The sequence below is a fragment of the Theileria orientalis genome, chromosome 3 (genome assembly GCF_000740895.1).
Source record: "Theileria orientalis strain Shintoku DNA, chromosome 3, complete genome".
In the NCBI taxonomy this organism is placed as follows: Eukaryota; Apicomplexa; class Aconoidasida; order Piroplasmida; family Theileriidae; genus Theileria; species Theileria orientalis.
The window spans coordinates 1069226-1085277 of record NC_025262.1 but is presented as its reverse complement, the minus strand read 5'-3'; the positions used below and the strand labels follow the sequence as shown (position 1 = coordinate 1085277).

The 16052-nt window shown below is 40.7% G+C and overlaps 7 protein-coding genes across 7 annotated transcripts; 5 read left to right on the top strand and 2 right to left on the bottom strand.

Moving 5' to 3' along the window:
• Positions 1–92: 92 nt before the first annotated feature.
• TOT_030000504 (uncharacterized protein) lies at positions 93–1931 on the top strand (the record flags this gene model as incomplete). Its single annotated transcript, XM_009693247.1, has 4 exons — positions 93–569; positions 610–839; positions 920–1562; positions 1857–1931. The coding sequence occupies 4 exons, from the start codon at positions 93–95 to the stop codon at positions 1929–1931; spliced, it is 1425 nt and encodes a 474-aa protein (XP_009691542.1).
• Positions 1932–2434: 503 nt separating this feature from the next.
• Positions 2435–4215, top strand: TOT_030000503 (uncharacterized protein; the record flags this gene model as incomplete). The annotated part of the gene is made up of 5 exons (XM_009693246.1): positions 2435–2443; positions 2563–3359; positions 3518–3601; positions 3672–3800; positions 4068–4215. The coding sequence occupies 5 exons, from the start codon at positions 2435–2437 to the stop codon at positions 4213–4215; spliced, it is 1167 nt and encodes a 388-aa protein (XP_009691541.1).
• Positions 4216–4271: 56 nt separating this feature from the next.
• On the bottom strand, positions 4272–5170 carry TOT_030000502 (peptidyl-prolyl cis-trans isomerase; the record flags this gene model as incomplete). The annotated part of the gene is made up of 4 exons (XM_009693245.1): positions 4272–4404; positions 4618–4739; positions 4828–5058; positions 5093–5170. The coding sequence occupies 4 exons, from the start codon at positions 5168–5170 to the stop codon at positions 4272–4274; spliced, it is 564 nt and encodes a 187-aa protein (XP_009691540.1).
• Positions 5171–5332: 162 nt separating this feature from the next.
• On the top strand, positions 5333–5943 carry TOT_030000501 (conserved hypothetical protein; the record flags this gene model as incomplete). Its single annotated transcript, XM_009693244.1, has 3 exons — positions 5333–5536; positions 5638–5763; positions 5794–5943. The coding sequence occupies 3 exons, from the start codon at positions 5333–5335 to the stop codon at positions 5941–5943; spliced, it is 480 nt and encodes a 159-aa protein (XP_009691539.1).
• A 2028-nt stretch (positions 5944–7971) lies between these two features.
• TOT_030000500 (conserved hypothetical protein) lies at positions 7972–13113 on the bottom strand (the record flags this gene model as incomplete). Its single annotated transcript, XM_009693243.1, has 7 exons — positions 7972–9228; positions 9433–9597; positions 9712–10013; positions 10143–10397; positions 10443–10747; positions 10802–12112; positions 12167–13113. 7 exons carry the CDS (start codon positions 13111–13113, stop codon positions 7972–7974), a joined length of 4542 nt encoding a protein of 1513 aa, XP_009691538.1.
• Positions 13114–13888: 775 nt separating this feature from the next.
• On the top strand, positions 13889–14258 carry TOT_030000926 (conserved hypothetical protein; the record flags this gene model as incomplete). Its single annotated transcript, XM_009693242.1, has 3 exons — positions 13889–14002; positions 14081–14128; positions 14160–14258. 3 exons carry the CDS (start codon positions 13889–13891, stop codon positions 14256–14258), a joined length of 261 nt encoding a protein of 86 aa, XP_009691537.1.
• Positions 14259–15430: 1172 nt separating this feature from the next.
• TOT_030000925 (conserved hypothetical protein) lies at positions 15431–16023 on the top strand (the record flags this gene model as incomplete). Its single annotated transcript, XM_009693241.1, has 2 exons — positions 15431–15637; positions 15739–16023. The coding sequence occupies 2 exons, from the start codon at positions 15431–15433 to the stop codon at positions 16021–16023; spliced, it is 492 nt and encodes a 163-aa protein (XP_009691536.1).
• Between the last annotated feature and the right edge of the window lie 29 nt (positions 16024–16052).

The window sequence follows — 16052 nt, the reverse complement described above, 5'->3', positions numbered from 1 at the left end:
TATATAAGTAGTGTTGTGTGTGGATGACATGTAGCTCAGTTCATTTTTATCAATAATGTACATTAGTAAACTGTAATTTTTAGAAAGAGAACATGGAATCTGTGGATACGAAGGAAAAGAACGAAACCATTCCGGTTACGTTCGATTCAGACAACTGGACGAGATTCTTTTCCATTCGCAGGTCCACGAACAAGGTGGTGATTCTTCTCATATATATGGTCGGTTTTTCTGAGGGGCTGTTACACCTTTCGAACTTGGCAATATATTACATGTTCAAAGACGACTTTGGACTGTCGCCGGCGCAGCTGTCGCTAGTCTACGCCATCCCCTACATTCCCTTCATCATCCGCCCTTCCTTGGCCTACTTGACCGACACTGTGCCCATATTTGGAACGCGCAGAAGACACTACCTGCTTTTTAACAGTCTGGCACAGTCAGCTAGCTTTTTCTTCCTCGCGGCTGTGCCGAACACCCTCATTCTCTCAATACTTGTGTTATTTGTGGTTTTTTTCACGCTCGCATTTTGTATGACTATCGCAGAGGCTCTCGTTGTCGAGAACATAACAGAAGTAAGTTTGTATACTGATTGATACACACATATACCCTTAGAACAGGGATAACTTGAGCGGCCTGTTGCTCTCAAGGGCCTTCTCCACACTGCTGGTATCCTACTTCTCAGGATCGCTTCTGGAAAAGCACTCCAAGCAGAGACTTTTTTTCATAACGGGGTTCTTTCCCCTGCTCATTATGGCAGTTGCCTACTTTATGAAGGAGGAGAACGAGCCCGTTGTGTTCGAATCGCACCCTATGAAGGACCTTGTCAGCTTCCTCAAGCAGCCGTGAGTTTGTAGATAAAAGTAACGTGTAAAGCACACATAGAGTAACTAGCACAGATTGAGCAGCTAACAAGTACGTTCAGGGTTATTCTCCACCCGTGCCTGTACCTGTTCCTGGTGGTCTCTACTCCGGGCTACCACGACGCATTCACGTATTACACGATCGACGTGCTCGGCTACAGCCCGTCGTTCATGGGAGTGTTGAGGCTCGTCTACGCCGCCGCAGTCATACTGGGGATCGGGCTCTACAGGTTTTTTTTCAAGGAAGCCTCAGTGAAGAAAATATTCTTCTGGTGCTCACTCATAGCAAACTCGTTTTACGGCCTTCCACTCCTCGTCAGCTCAGGGCTGAGTGCGAAGATGGGAATACCGGACAAACCATTAGTGCTATGCAGTGGCTTCCTGACGGAAGCAGTGTTTGAGATCAAGTCGATGCCGTTCCTGACATACACAACCAAAGTAACGCCCAAGGGCCTGGAGGCGTCAGTGTTTGCGTCAATTCTGACCTTAAAGTCGGTAGGTGTTGTGATCAGCAAACTATTAACCTCGCTTTTCACATACCTATTTGGAATAACCAACCACAACTACGACCACATGACCCTTTATATCGTGTTTTGTACCACAAACCTTTTTATAGTTATGATTTATTTGCGGAAGGTGCCAAGCAAAGAAGTAATGGATTTGCTGGTAACAAAACAGAACATGGTGGACAACCCAGAACACAGGGTATAATTTATTTTAAAATACACGTGTATATGTATAAATTAACCTTGATTTAAGTAACTGTGTAAATAAAAACATGTGTGGAATTCACAAAAAGTGTATTTTCTACTTAGAGAGACCCTGAAGGTCCCGGAACAACTGGATAAAACACTGGGATAACCTGATTGTGGGAATATACGTGATTAGTTACATAAGTGTTAGAATATGCCGAAATTGGAGGATTAGGAGAGTAGATTTAGAAAATAAATAGACACATTAAAGGTTTAAAACGCTATAAAGAGGAATTCAATGATATAGAGGGGAAAACTGGAAGAAAGGCATTTAATGAGTGGTAGTACGAACTCCAATATGAGGCACTACGATCACGAGTAAAATAAATTGTAGACGTTCAATTATTGTAAATAATATAAAATAAAACACACCATGCAGTTTAAGCAGATAATTTAAGTGCAATAAGCCTAGGGATATGCGAGGAGAATCGAAAATATTGGACTACCCAGTCTTTGCGGTAAGTTAAACGAATTTCACAGCCATTTGACAATTCCCTTCAGTTATCGTACGGGGACGGGTACTTAGTAGCTTCGGGCGGAGGAGGAGGGCAGACATACGGGATTTGTAACAAACTTGTAAGGTGTATACACGATATGGGCTTTTAGGAAGTATACAAGCTGAGGTCAAAATTCAGGTCCGAAGAGCTTCATTTAGAGTCTGAAACGACGGAGCAGGGCGGCATAGTGGATTCCGTGGATTATAACCAAAAGGTAAGGCGCCTGGCAACCATTTATACGTAGGCCAAGCTGTGGATCGGATCAATAGATGATTCTACACTCATATTCGCATATAAACCAAACTTTGGGTAAGTGCAAAGACTCACAATGCCCTTAGTATTAAAATTTTTGGGAGTTTCAAGACAGATTGCATAAGCAAGGACCCAAAACAGGTAAGTGGAGTACACAGTACGCACGAGAGGCAGTAAATGGAATTTTAAACAACAACATGTTAGAATGTGTGCAAATTCGGGCACGATAGCAACTATTTCGTCACAGGAGGCAACGAGTGTTGCGTGCGAGTGTGGAGACTTAGCGATAAAATAGTAAAGAGAGTTAAGGAGTTCCAGCAGGTTAAGCAGATAAAGAATAAGTCAGGAAACCAAAAAAAGGGATACAGGAGGAAGTTGAGCAACAAGTCAGTGAACGGAGGAAGCACCTCAGGGCCCTCGGAGGACGAGGAGGACAGCAGCAGCAGCATCGAGGAGATGCTGGTGGACAAGAAGAAGATACTGCACAACGACGTGCTGCTGACGAGAGACGAAAGCAGCACGGACGGGCAGTCGAGCATCGACGACACGTCGCCGTCGCCAACCTCAATCGCCTCGCCCATCATATCGCCCACGGACAACAGCGCACTCAAGTTCACGGGAAACATAATCGGCCAGGAAAAGGAGCATGGAGCGCCGCCGGGAGAGAGCGACCCCCCGCTGGTGAACGGGAAGAAGCAGGCGAGGCGAAACAAGAGGAAGGAGGACCGCCTGTGCAAGAAGGTACTCGAGTACCGAGACCACGCGAAGCCCATCAACGACTGCTGCATCTTCGACGAGCTCCTGGTCTCGCTGAGCAACGACTGCATGATCTTCTACAAGCTGCTGCCAGTTTCAAAGCTGCTCCTGAAACACAAGGACGACACTTCGCACTTCAAGTTTGTCAAAATATTGGCGAAGCCCCCGAGACCGTACTCACGCCAAGTCTCAAACAGCCAAGTATACACATTACTAACCCTCGAGTTCTCGAACTCGGCGACCCTGTCAGGCAACAAAGGTGAAAAATTCGAAGCCGCTTCTAACATTGTGTCCACTGGAAAGGAGGGGACCAGAGTTACCATGTGGTAAGTTTACAGACTTTTCAAATAAGTACTGGCCAACGACAAGCACAACGGCAGCGCTAATGACAATTAAAATGTAGGAGTTTTAACATGGTGTCAAAAAAACTAACACAACTAAAGTCTGTTCATATATCGAGGCAAAAGTCGTCGTCCCTTACAGTAGAGTAAGTCGTTATTAGCATAGTAGTTGGCACCTGTGTCATCATCAAACTAACGCAACAAATAATTCAATAGTGATACTGAAAGTCAGTTCGCTGTTGGCTTTGGCGATGGAAGCGTATCCGTGTACTCAGTAGAAAATTTTAAGGTGTTGAAGAGCCTTAGGAATCATAAGCTGCCAGTTACAGATTTGGCGTTTGTAAGGTAATTTTAAGTAAACATGGATTGCTATCGATCCCAGTTATACTAGCGACTTCATTTATATTTCATAAACTACGAATAATTATATTACATAACCGACGAATAATTATATTACATAACCGACGAATAATTATATTACATAACCGACGAATAATTATATTACATAACCGACGAATAATTATATTACATAACCTACGAATAATTATATTACATAACCGACGAATAATTATATTACATAAACTACTAATAAATTAATAATTATATGTTCAGTAAGGAGAAACTACTGAGTGCCGGTATCGATTATTACGTTTACATTAATGAAATAAAGAAGTTTAACTTGAAGTACTACTGGCTTCTACTCACAATATTCCTGATAATCGTATCCATAGTGGCAGGACGTTACAGTAATATCATTTAAATCCACGTACATTACGAACGTAGTGCATAATTAGCTACATTAGGGCATTAAAACAGCTAAGACTCTAAGTCGGCTATTGGATTTGTGTGTATTGTAATTGACTCTATGATAATGTCAGTAAGAGGCCGGTTCTTTTTTCCAACGGGCACGTTTTCAAGTTTCTCCAAAGTGTCGAGGCCACTGATAAGCCTAAATTGGAAAATTGACTCAGTCAACATTGTTGGCTGTGTTTATATATATATATATATTAATAAACATACATCGATAAGGAAATAGGCAGTTACATTAATAAACATACATCAATAAAAAAATAGGAACATACATTAATACACACTTAAGTAAATGGTCGAGAGTGAGTGAGTAAATAAATAAATAAAAACAACAATTACTACAATAACAAACCTTCCGAAAACCGTGTATTGATTATTTAAATGCATCTGCTTAGAGTAGGTAATGAAAAATTGAGAGGCGTTGCTGTTACTCTGGCCAGGATTTGCCATGCTAACCATGCCCCTCTTATCATGCTAAAAATAAATGAACAGGAAAGTAAAATGGTAATGAATATATGATCATAAGTAAATTGTATGTGCACACAAATAAGATAAGTCAAACCTTCAAGTGCGAAACAAATTCATCTTCGAATGGCTCTCCATAGATACTTTCACCTCCCTTGCCAGTTCCAGTAGGATCGCCACCCTGAATTAGGAATCCCTTTATATTCCTAAGAAGGAAGTAAGTGATGATACTTTTGCAACAAAAACTTGTTTGAACAAGAAGATAAGGCGCTAACCTGTGAAATTTAGTGTTGTTGTAGTAGTCTGAGGCACAAAGAGCAAGAAAGTTCTAAAAAAAGTTAGAATAATTTAAAATAACATACTTTACAGGTCTTTGGAGTGTCTTTACAGAATAATTCAATTTTTAAATCGCCGAAATTGGTGTGAAGAGTAACTGACATGTCATTCAGCAGGGTAACTCTAAACTATAATTTACAAAACTTGAAAAAATAGATCAAATATTTTAAAAATGATTAAAATAGCAATAAAAATGTGCAAATGGTGTGGAAGCTCATACAAACATCTCGCGTCAATGTGGTGGCAATCACTTACAAATAATATAAATGTTAGGTGAATGTGTTGATTTTGAAGCATATAAAATTAGAGTTTTAAAGTATTGTAAACTGACGCATCTTCTTAAACTGGAAGAAATTGATCTCATCTGTAAGATTTGTGCAACTTTAAAGGAGAATAACATTCAGCTAATTGAGAGAATAGTTCACAGAAAAGGATACGAGTTCTGCCAAAACATATTAGATTTAACCCTGGTATTGGAATAGTTGCAAATAAGATTAATTTAAGCAAGAGATTAGCTGGGCCGTAATAGATATTCTTATGAATAGCATGTGTAAACTAACATAAATTATAGGAAACGCTGGAATTTGGTGGTCAAAGTAGGCAGGATGGGACTGAAAGAACACCAGGAGGAGTATTTATAAACATTCTGAAAAAACATTTGGATAAAGGAGAGATTAAATTCATATGGACCGAACAAGTAAGGTGTTGAACCTTTAAACATTTTCAGAACGAGAGGCAAAAGCAGCTTAAGAGACTTAAAAAATTAAACAAAGATAGCGGCATAAGCAAAAAAGCAAGCAAAGATGGAGTCGGAAGTTCAAAAGGCCGTCAGACTATCAAAAGAGGCGGTAGAACTCGACAACAGCAAGGAGTATAAAAAGTCGTTTAACATGTACATTAAGGCACTGGATCAGTGGGTTCTGGTCTGTAAATGTAAGCGCAGTAGTGAACGTAGTAGCTAGGCTTTTATATTTCGTAAAACAGTGGGTTAACAGACTGCAGATGAGAAGGACGTGGCCTTGAAGGACAGATACCTAAAGAGGATGAAGGAGTACCTTGAGAGAGCTGAGCACTTGAAGACGATTCTGGGACGTTCGAGCAACTCAGACAACAGGAACGGAGATAGGGACTCGCTGGACGAGTTCGACTCTCTGATAACAGCCCTGAAGCCTAACGTTAGTTGGGACGACATAGCAGGTTGGCGAATACAGACATTTCTGCACAACTATCTTACTGGCGTCCTCGAGGGCACATTAGTACATTTGCCACGTTTCTGAAATTTATGGCCAAATTTAGGACTCGAAGGAGCCAAGCAGGCGTTGCAGGAGGCAGTGCTGTTGCCGATCAAGTTTCCAAATTTATTCACAAGTGAGTTGGCGGTTGACGCATTAGCCACTACCATCTCTTGATTCACAACTGTTGGCTGTTCAGAAAAGTTGAAACCTTGCGTCTCAATATTGCTGTACGGACCGCCTGGCACTGGGAAGACGTACCTGGCCCAGGCTCTGGCAACGGAGTACAATTCAACGTTCATCCAAAGTATGTTGCCCAAGCGCCCAGACATTTATTCACTTATTACAAGCTCGTAGTTTACGCGATAATTGATATGCCAATAATGTTGTTGTAGTCAGCAGTAGCGACATTATGAGCAAGTGGCTGGGGGACAGCGAAAAGTATATTAAACGGCTGTTCGAGTTCGCCAAAAGGAAGAGGCCGAGTGTTATTTTTATTGACGAAATCGACTCGGTCTGCTCAAAGAGAACCGAGTCTGAAAACGAGTCAACCAGAAGAATTAAAACAGAGTTGCTAATACAAATACAAAGTAGGTCACCCTGTTGTTCCGGTACCCGCTGATCAATTAGGTTATTTTATCAGTGTGCACTAATGGCACTTTTTGCAATTCTCATAACGACTTGCTCTAGGACTCAGTGACGACAGCAGTAACGTGTTGTTGCTTGGATCAACTAATCTCCCATGGCTTTTGGATAACGCAATGCTGAGAAGGTACCGCCGTTCATCCCCTTTTCCCCTGAAATTAACTCATTCATCAGGTTTGAAAAGAGGATTTACATTCCACTGCCTGACTCTAAAAGTCGAGAGTGTTTAATTAGGAAACTTCTGGCTGACATGAACCACAAATTGACAGACGAGGACGTCTCCAACCTGTCTGATCGCACCGATAAGTATCAGTCCCACTCCTGTTAACACTTTGTAGTTTCAACTGCTACGATATTAACATTTTGATGAAGGAGATTCTGATTCACTCGCTGAGAAAACGTATTTTCCATGCTAGATATTCGCCAGCTCTATTTATCCACAATGCCCCTAGTCCCAATTCCCAATTTTAGATAACAGCGGCAACGATCTATTGAGCATAAAGGCGGACGAGCTCCTTATTCCTCCCATTACCAATGTAAGTCGCCGCCTCCACCTACTTTTCGACTACGCAGTTGCAATTATGCATCTTTAGGGGGAGGTCGACTTCGTTCTTAGTACCTTCAAGTCCAGTGTTGTCCTGTCGGACCTGAAACAATTTGAAGACTGGACTCTTCAGCACGGTCAGAACGCATCATTGTAATTTGTTATCACATTCGCTAACTTACATGTTTCTCTACACACTACGCACATATATCTGTAACTAATGCTAGTTTGCTGATTAAATTACTAGTATTCAAAACATTGGCATTAACAGTACTAATGGCGTAAACAGTAGTAATGGCGTAAACAGTAGTAATGACGTTAACAGTAGTAATGGCGTTAACACTACTAATGGCGTAAACAGTAGTAATGACGTTAACAGTACTGATGGCATTAACGGTAGTAATAATTGTATTAACAATGGTGTTAAGAATATTATCAATTAATATCACCGATAACAGAGGCAACATTAATGGCACCTGTGACATTACGAACGCGTATACGTTCTCTTGATGCTCGACAGCAAGCTCCTCAGCAGACTCAGCCTGTCTCCCGGGTCCTCAGTGCCCTCAGCTTCCGCTTCATCGCCGATAGACTTCACATACTCGTATATCGCCTCGTTGCGTAGCAGCAGACTCGACAGGCCTATGTAACTCCTGTAGCCCATTAGCATGTAGCACTGCGTCTTTTCTCCCGCTACGAAGCTGTTGTAGTGGCACTTGCGGTGGCCTGCGTGCGTCAATATTTTACAGTTGATGTGGTTAAACTCCGTGATGAAGTACAGTATTGTGTTCAGCTCCATCGGTTGCAGAGCCTCAGCACTACTCGTTGTCTCAGCACCTGCAACAGCATCCGCACCAGCATTAACAACAGCACCCGCATTAGCATTAACAACAGCACCCGCATTAGCATCAGCATCCGCACCAGCATCAGCATCCACATCAACACCTGCACTGTGTTCCGAGCTATTCAATCCCTCTTCTGGTTTACTCGTGTCCCTTATTAGGTACTCTGACCCAATACCCATCCTGCTAAGGAACGACAGCTTGTATATTGCCATGAAGTTCAGTTTACTCTGCAGTGAGTCCACCAACTCCTTCATGTCAACTATTGCATCTATTCCTCCGTCTGCCTGGACATTGTCATACTCGGAATCGTCTACTTTTAGCTGGCCTGCCGGTGCACCATTTACATCCACTTCCTCTACATTACTAGTGCTATCATCGCCCTCCTTTTCCTTACTTGGTGGTGTACCTGCGTCTTCATTTTTACTCAAGTCTTGCTGCGATAATGATGTTGCCACCTCCTCGTCCATGCTTCTTACGTCAGGCAGCCTGTGGTAGAATTTGACCAGCATTTGCAACAGTGCTTTATTCTTCTCCCTCGACTTCCTCCCCTTTTGTGGCGTAGAATCGATGATTGACATTAACATTTTCCTTACTAGCTTTTTACACTGGTCACTTCGTACTTTATATGGGTTCGTCTTCGTTTGAATCGGCAGCAGCAGCAAACTCGCGTATTCATATTCTTCCTTTTCCAACAAATAGTCAAAACATTCTTCACACTTAATTCCAAACTCATCTTCCTGTTCATTGATCTTTTCCAATTCATTATTTTTTCTACTAAATATTGCGAATATCTTATTCCTCGTCTTCCTTGTCAATTTCCTCATCAGCAACTTCTTCTTTTCTACTGACTTCTTCGTATGATCTCTATGGGCCAGGTTCAAATAGTATATTAGATACTCCATAAATAAGTGCTGCTTATGGTTCGGACACTCTTGGTCATCGTCATGATCGTCACTGTAACGGTAGTCACTATGGTCATGTTCACTATGGTCATGATCGTCACTGTAACGGTAGTCACTATGGTTATGATCACCATGTTCACCAGTGACATAATCACTCTGTCGATCAGTGCCATTCACATTGTTAATGGTCCTATTAACATGTTTTCTACTATTCACCTTCCTTTTAAGGGCAAACGTCGGCATAAGTGCGTAGTTTACATCAATCCCTGCACTTGTGTTCAACGTAAATGCGATATTGTCATTCAAACTCAGTATATAGTTTCTATTTGCAGCCGTTTTAACCTCATACATTCCCAAATATTCCTTTCCCAGCAACCTTCTGTGACTCCATTCATCTCTAAATATGTACTCTTCATTGCCACCTTCACCATGGCTATCTTTACCTCGGCTAGTTTTCTCACTCGATTCAACTCCAACTTCTGCACTCGTGTCGCCATGGTTGTACACCACGTACGTTTTATCGTTTGTTGTCACCACGTACTCATATTGACCATTGCCACTGCTGTTGTTATTGCTATTGCCCGTACTAACAGCAACGTTGCTGTTGTTATTGCTGCTTCTGCTGTTAATCACTACTTGGTTTACGTCATCCACTACGTGCTCAATGTACTCTTCACTCACTACATACAGCTGCCTGTACCCATTCAGCAGCAAAAACTTCCTATTGCCTAACACATACATCTCTATCCAATCATCTCTGTGATCACTATAGTCGTTGCCTTTGCTATTGTGATCACTATTGTTGTTGTTGCTATTGTCGTTGCTATTGTTGCTGCTATTGTGATCACTATTGTTGTTGTTGCTATTGTTGTTGCTATTGTCGTTGCTATTGTGATCACTATTGTCACCGTTCATGTCGTCGGAACCATCATTCTCACCTTCGTCGCCTCTGTACTTCTTCAAGTCACTTATGCTGAACCGGTACTCCTCCTTGAAGTTTATGAAGAACAAATCGTAGCAGTGTAGCTTATTTTCCTCGTCCAGCAGTATAAACAGGTAAGGCGCTTCCTTACACGTACACACTGGCCTACTTTTCGACTCCACTTCTATCAGCGCCTCATTTGTGTCATTAATGCTGTAGAACTTTACTTTGTATGCCTTTTCTGGCACTGTGCTTCCTTTTACTCCGAACAGTGGCTCCTTCCCACTCGACCACCCTGGATACGTTATTGTGTAGAATATGTGATTTGTGAACCAATTTACTCTAACTATGTCATTCGTGTTCACGTTACTGTTTGCGTACGTGTACTTGTTATTATTAAACAGTATCAGCCCTCCTGTTTCATCTACTCCCGACGTCGTGTGATGTATCAGTATATAGTTTCCCGTGTTATTTATCTTAATATTCTTAACGATTTGTATTCTGTGCGGCCTCTCTTCGTCGTCGTCTCCCTCCTCGTTATGCACGTGGTTCAGGTTCGGCAACCTCAGTGTTATCATGTCCTTGTTGACGCTTCTTCCGTGTGCTCCTACACTCATTGTCGGCGAGACCAATGCCGAGGGCGACAGTATCAGCATGTTATTGTTGTTCAAGAACACGTGGAAGTCGCTGTTTCCTCCGTAGTCTATGTATGGGTGCGATATCATTAAGTTGCCACTCTTAAGTATCAGCAGCTTTCGATTATTGTTTATACTCATCAGCAACCCTGATTTAACCTTCCAGTGCCGCCTTTCCAGGTCCTCTTGACCATTTTCCCGCTTTTCATTTGCCACTGACATGACTTTACTCTCAATGTTGCTGGCACTGCTATTGTTGTCATTCTCGATAACGGCAGTGTTGCCACCATTGACATCAGTAATAGTGCTTTCAGTGCTATTGTTATAATCACCATCCATGCCAACAGTGCCACTGCTGTTGTTACTATTACCATTTGCGTTAGCACTGACATTGACACTGGTACTAACACCCTCACCGACGGCACTATCGCCACTTTTATCTGAAGCGTCCACCGCATTGCTCACGTTATATGTGCTCATCCTGGGCGTACTTGAGCCTCCATTTTCCTGCCTTCTCGTTGACTTCTTAATATTTAGACATGTTATGTGCAGCAACTGCAGCGCGTATGTGTAAAAGTGCACTTTCCCTTCACACGTCAGCACCAACAGTGACGTGTCGAGCCAACTGACGTCCTCCACACTCTCACTTATTTCCAACACTGATATCGGTCTATCTATGCACTTCAAGTGGTACGTGCCTATTACATTATTCCTAAACAACACACACAGAAGGTTATGCTTTTTACTTATAAATATGTTTTCCACGTTAATAAACAGTATTCTTCCCAACTCCTTCAACTCCTTTTCGCTATCGGCACTGTCTTCGTCACCTCCCTTATCATCGTCTCTTTCCTCTTCATCCTTACTAAATGAACTAGAAAAGGACCCATCTTCACTGAAATTCCTTAAGTCAATTGCATCATTTGGAGACTGAATGTGCAGGTACAGCAGCACGTGTGACCTTGAGAGCAGGAACAAGTAGTTGTTCACTATGAAACAGCTATCTATATCTGACAACACTTTCTCTTCCGTTTCATTCAATATTTCTTCCCTCTCACTGGTGTCTTCCACCACTTCTTCCGGGCCACTGCTATTCATTTCCAGCATCTGCAATATGCTGTTTGCGTTTATCGAACGCGCCTTCTCCTCCTCGGCCTCCTCATTTTGCGATACTTCCTCTTTCGAACCAGTTCTTCCGCCAATCTTATGAGGCCTCGTGTTATTTATGTTCCCTATGCAACTGTAGATGAGACTAAAGAGTGAATCGTTCTCATTCTGGAGCGCCATGTTTTTATACATATGCCCATCGAGTCCCCCTCTGCTCTTCCCACCTAGACTTCCGCCTGTATCAAATCTATCCCTTATTGTCACTGACTGCAGGTTAATGTAGCACAGCCCGTACGACAGGTGTATGTTCCCAACTATGTTCACGTTGTTCAACATGTTCGTCGTCACCAGGTACAGGTCAATCCTTCTGCACTCCTCGTCGTTCCTTTTCAGCGAGTTAAAGTGGTTAATTAGCATGTTCAGGAAGCCCTCTTCTGATACCGTCGCATAAAATCCCGATGGGTCCTCCGTCCAGAAGAAGAACTGCTGGTTCACCACGAACATGAACGAGAAGTCCGAGGGCACCCGGATGTGGTAGACCACTCTGAAGTTAAGGAAGTTTTTGAGGTAGAGGAAAAAAGTCTCCTTCAGGTCTCCCACCTTCTCGTCCTCCATTGGACTCAGTATTCTCGTCAACTTGCTGCTCAGGTTTGACGATCCCAGCAGTCTGTTGTTTACTATGGTTGCCACTGAGGTCGTGCACATCGGACTCGAGATCGTCTTCTCTGATCCGACTGTGGACGCTGCGACGTTCAAAGTGGCCGTTGCAGCGTTCAACTGCACACCGACGCTCGTCGATGCTCCTTTGCTGGTCGGACTTTGAATCGGAGTGTTACTCAGCGTCCCATCGTTCACGTTCGGGTTTTGGTAGTTTACTATCAGCAGGTGCTTCTGGTTATCCACCACCAGTCCGATAAGGTTGTTGACTGGCAGTATCACCAGGTCTCTGAAGGTTTCAAATTCTGACACCTGCAGCTCCGACAGTCTCAGCCTTCCCAGGTACACAAACTCGCTTCCGTTGCTGTATGCCCACAACTCCCTTTTCGTCAGAATGAAGATGTAGCTGTTGCAATAGCTTATTTTTACGCACAGAATTTCATAGTCGACTTCTTCTTTTAATGACTCTTTGGACTCGACGTCCTCGGAGCCATGTGTAGAATTCGACACATCCTTCGGAAGGACGTATATATCAGGTGGTCCGAACGTGAATATCATTTATTTGTTTGTAAGCATTTTCGATTTTAAGACTACGATTTAAATACAGTGTTATTAATACAGATTCCATATACATTAACATATAATTTATTCGTTAACTCAAATAATTTACATTATACAAAATTTTACTCAACAAAATGCTATTTTGCATTTAAAAAATACTTACAATACATTTCAAATTGAAAATTATTATAAAAAATTAATTTAAATGTTTTTTCGAGCACAATACACTAGTCTTACTCCTCAACCCTAAATAAATTATATGTAATCATTTATTTTAAAAACATTCTAAATTTGAATATTTTGTAATTAAAATGTCGATTACAATACTGCTAAAGTTTAAATATGTTTTAATGATTGAGATAATCCCAAATCTTTGGCCTTGTGAATACACATACACATATTTATTAAAATCAGATATTTGGAATTACAACCTTACACATTTATCTTAAATACAATACTCAATGTATTTTTTATCCATACAACTCCAGATTCGTTCATAAGTTCTCGTCGAGCTTCCATTTTCGTATATTCTTAAAACCATGATTTTCTATCCCCTAATTTCATCATTCTCTATCTTATATGACTATATAATAGTATCTTTGATTGAGTGACAGCTGAAATTGTGGTAGATTTTGACTATTGATTCACATTTCTACTATTGACAGCTATATGATGAATAAAACAGCTAGCTATAAGATTTTTTTTTCATTTAAACATTTTTCGTAGCCTAAACCGTAATTTCATTGCTCCCAAAAGTTTATGCAAAAATCCTATGGAACAGTTTGATGACCCAGAAAGCTGTAAAATTACGCTTCTGGACGACTCGAGATCGAAGTTGAGAAGATTGTCAGACTCAGTTTACATAGACGCGACAACAGACTCCGAGGTAGAGAATTATCCTCCTATTCCAGATACAAAGTTAAGATAACGAAGAGTAAAATTCGATAATTGTGCCATTGTGTAGGAGAATAATTTCAGGTCGGAGAATGAAGGAGTCCTGAAGCCAACGAACGTACAACCGTAAGCATAGAAATACTATTCAGAGGAGCACGAAAACTGCTAAAAGAGTGGACACGCCGTACTATTTTGACCGCGATGAACTTATAATCAAGACCATAGAAAGTATAAAAGCACAGTCATAGTAGATATGAAGTAGAGTTCATAAGAAAAAATAACAATATTTGATAGACTTTTACAAATTTGGTATTTTGCCAGTGGTAAAAATACTTAAATGTGAACTTTCATGTCACCACGGTCGGTTTATAGAGCTGATGATAAAAACGTCATTCGAAAAGGAAAGAGAAAAGTCAAAACAAATATGTACGATAGATAAATATATACATATATATATACAAACAAGTATAGACTTAAAGAAATTTGAGAATAGAATATGTATAAGAACTAGAGTATAGAAAATTCATAAAAATATGGATGAGAGAATATAGAGAAACATATAAATAAAACGTACAGTTAACTGTTTACCAAACCTATACACGACCATGATAATAAAACAAAATGAAATAATAATTGGATTGGACAAAGTAATACAGAACATAGATGAAGTGGAGTTGGTAAGTAAACATGAATAATCGAGTGGATAAAAATGAGTAAAATAGGACAACCCGTTCGCAGCACTGAAGACACTGCACCTAATCAAGTTCCTGATTAACACAGGAGTGTTGTACGAAACGTACCTGAAGATGCTCCCGCACGTGTTCTACGAGTACGCAATAAGGAACTACCACCACCTGCAAGAAGTGCTGGCGGAAAAGGAACAAATGTCACAGGAAATGGTGGACCTGATAGTGTACTCAAGCAGTTACACAGACGATATTAAGGAATACCTGAAGGAGTAAGTGTAGAAGAAGAAGAAGAAATTTATGGAAATTTAGGGTGATAGTGTACAGAGAAGTGTGCCAGGAAGTAATCGATGTGCTCTACAAAACAAACGATTCGGACAGAATAATACAGGTGAGATAGTGGGTGAGATAGATAAGTAAGAAAGAGAGAGTTAGAGAAAGATAGAGAGAGTTAGAGAGAGGAAGAGTTAGGGAAGAAGTAAACTGATGTATCGGTGTAGTTCTTCGAAAATGTAACTGAATCATACTTGGTGCATGAGTTCCTGATCCTGTACATACAAAGGTCGATATTCAGGTCGCAGAAGTAAGTTATAGTATATGGGAACTAGGGAATTGGTGTGAGAGTATATGATAGATATTGAGTTGGATATATGATAGATATTGAGTTGGATATATGATAGATATTGAGTTGGATATATGATAGATATTGAGTTGGATATATGATACATGTGTACATGTGTATAAGTATATATATAAGCATAAGTATAAGGAAAAATGAAAATGGACACAGGTTCGTATTAAAGGTCAGTGAGACGCTGGAGGAACTAATATTTAAAATACCAAAGAGTGTAATGGAGATGACGTTCATCAGACTGCTAGGAACTATTAAAAGCAGCTTCGCAGAAAGCAAGGAGGCACAGGAACTGCTGTGCATATTCCTGGTAAAAAGTAGTAAATAGGTTAAGTATGTTTAAATAAGAAGATAAAAAGAGGAGCTTGAATAAAAGTAAACATAAGAAATAAGATAATTTAAATTATAAAGGCAAGGTCGATAGTAGATGGACTGATAAGCGGATCATTTATAAGGAATGTTAACAGAGTACAAATAGGAGGGAAACTAGGAATAGAACTCATCTCGAGGACGATCAAGTGGATAAAGTATAACAAAAACCATCACAGATTTAAGGTAAGGAAAGGAGAAGTATGTATACACATAAACAATTATACAAGTACAAATAACCAGCTAAAGCAATACACAACTGAAACAAATGTACACATTAACACAAATACAAATACACACATAAACACAAACATACATCAACATTAACAAATAAACACAAACATACATCAACATTA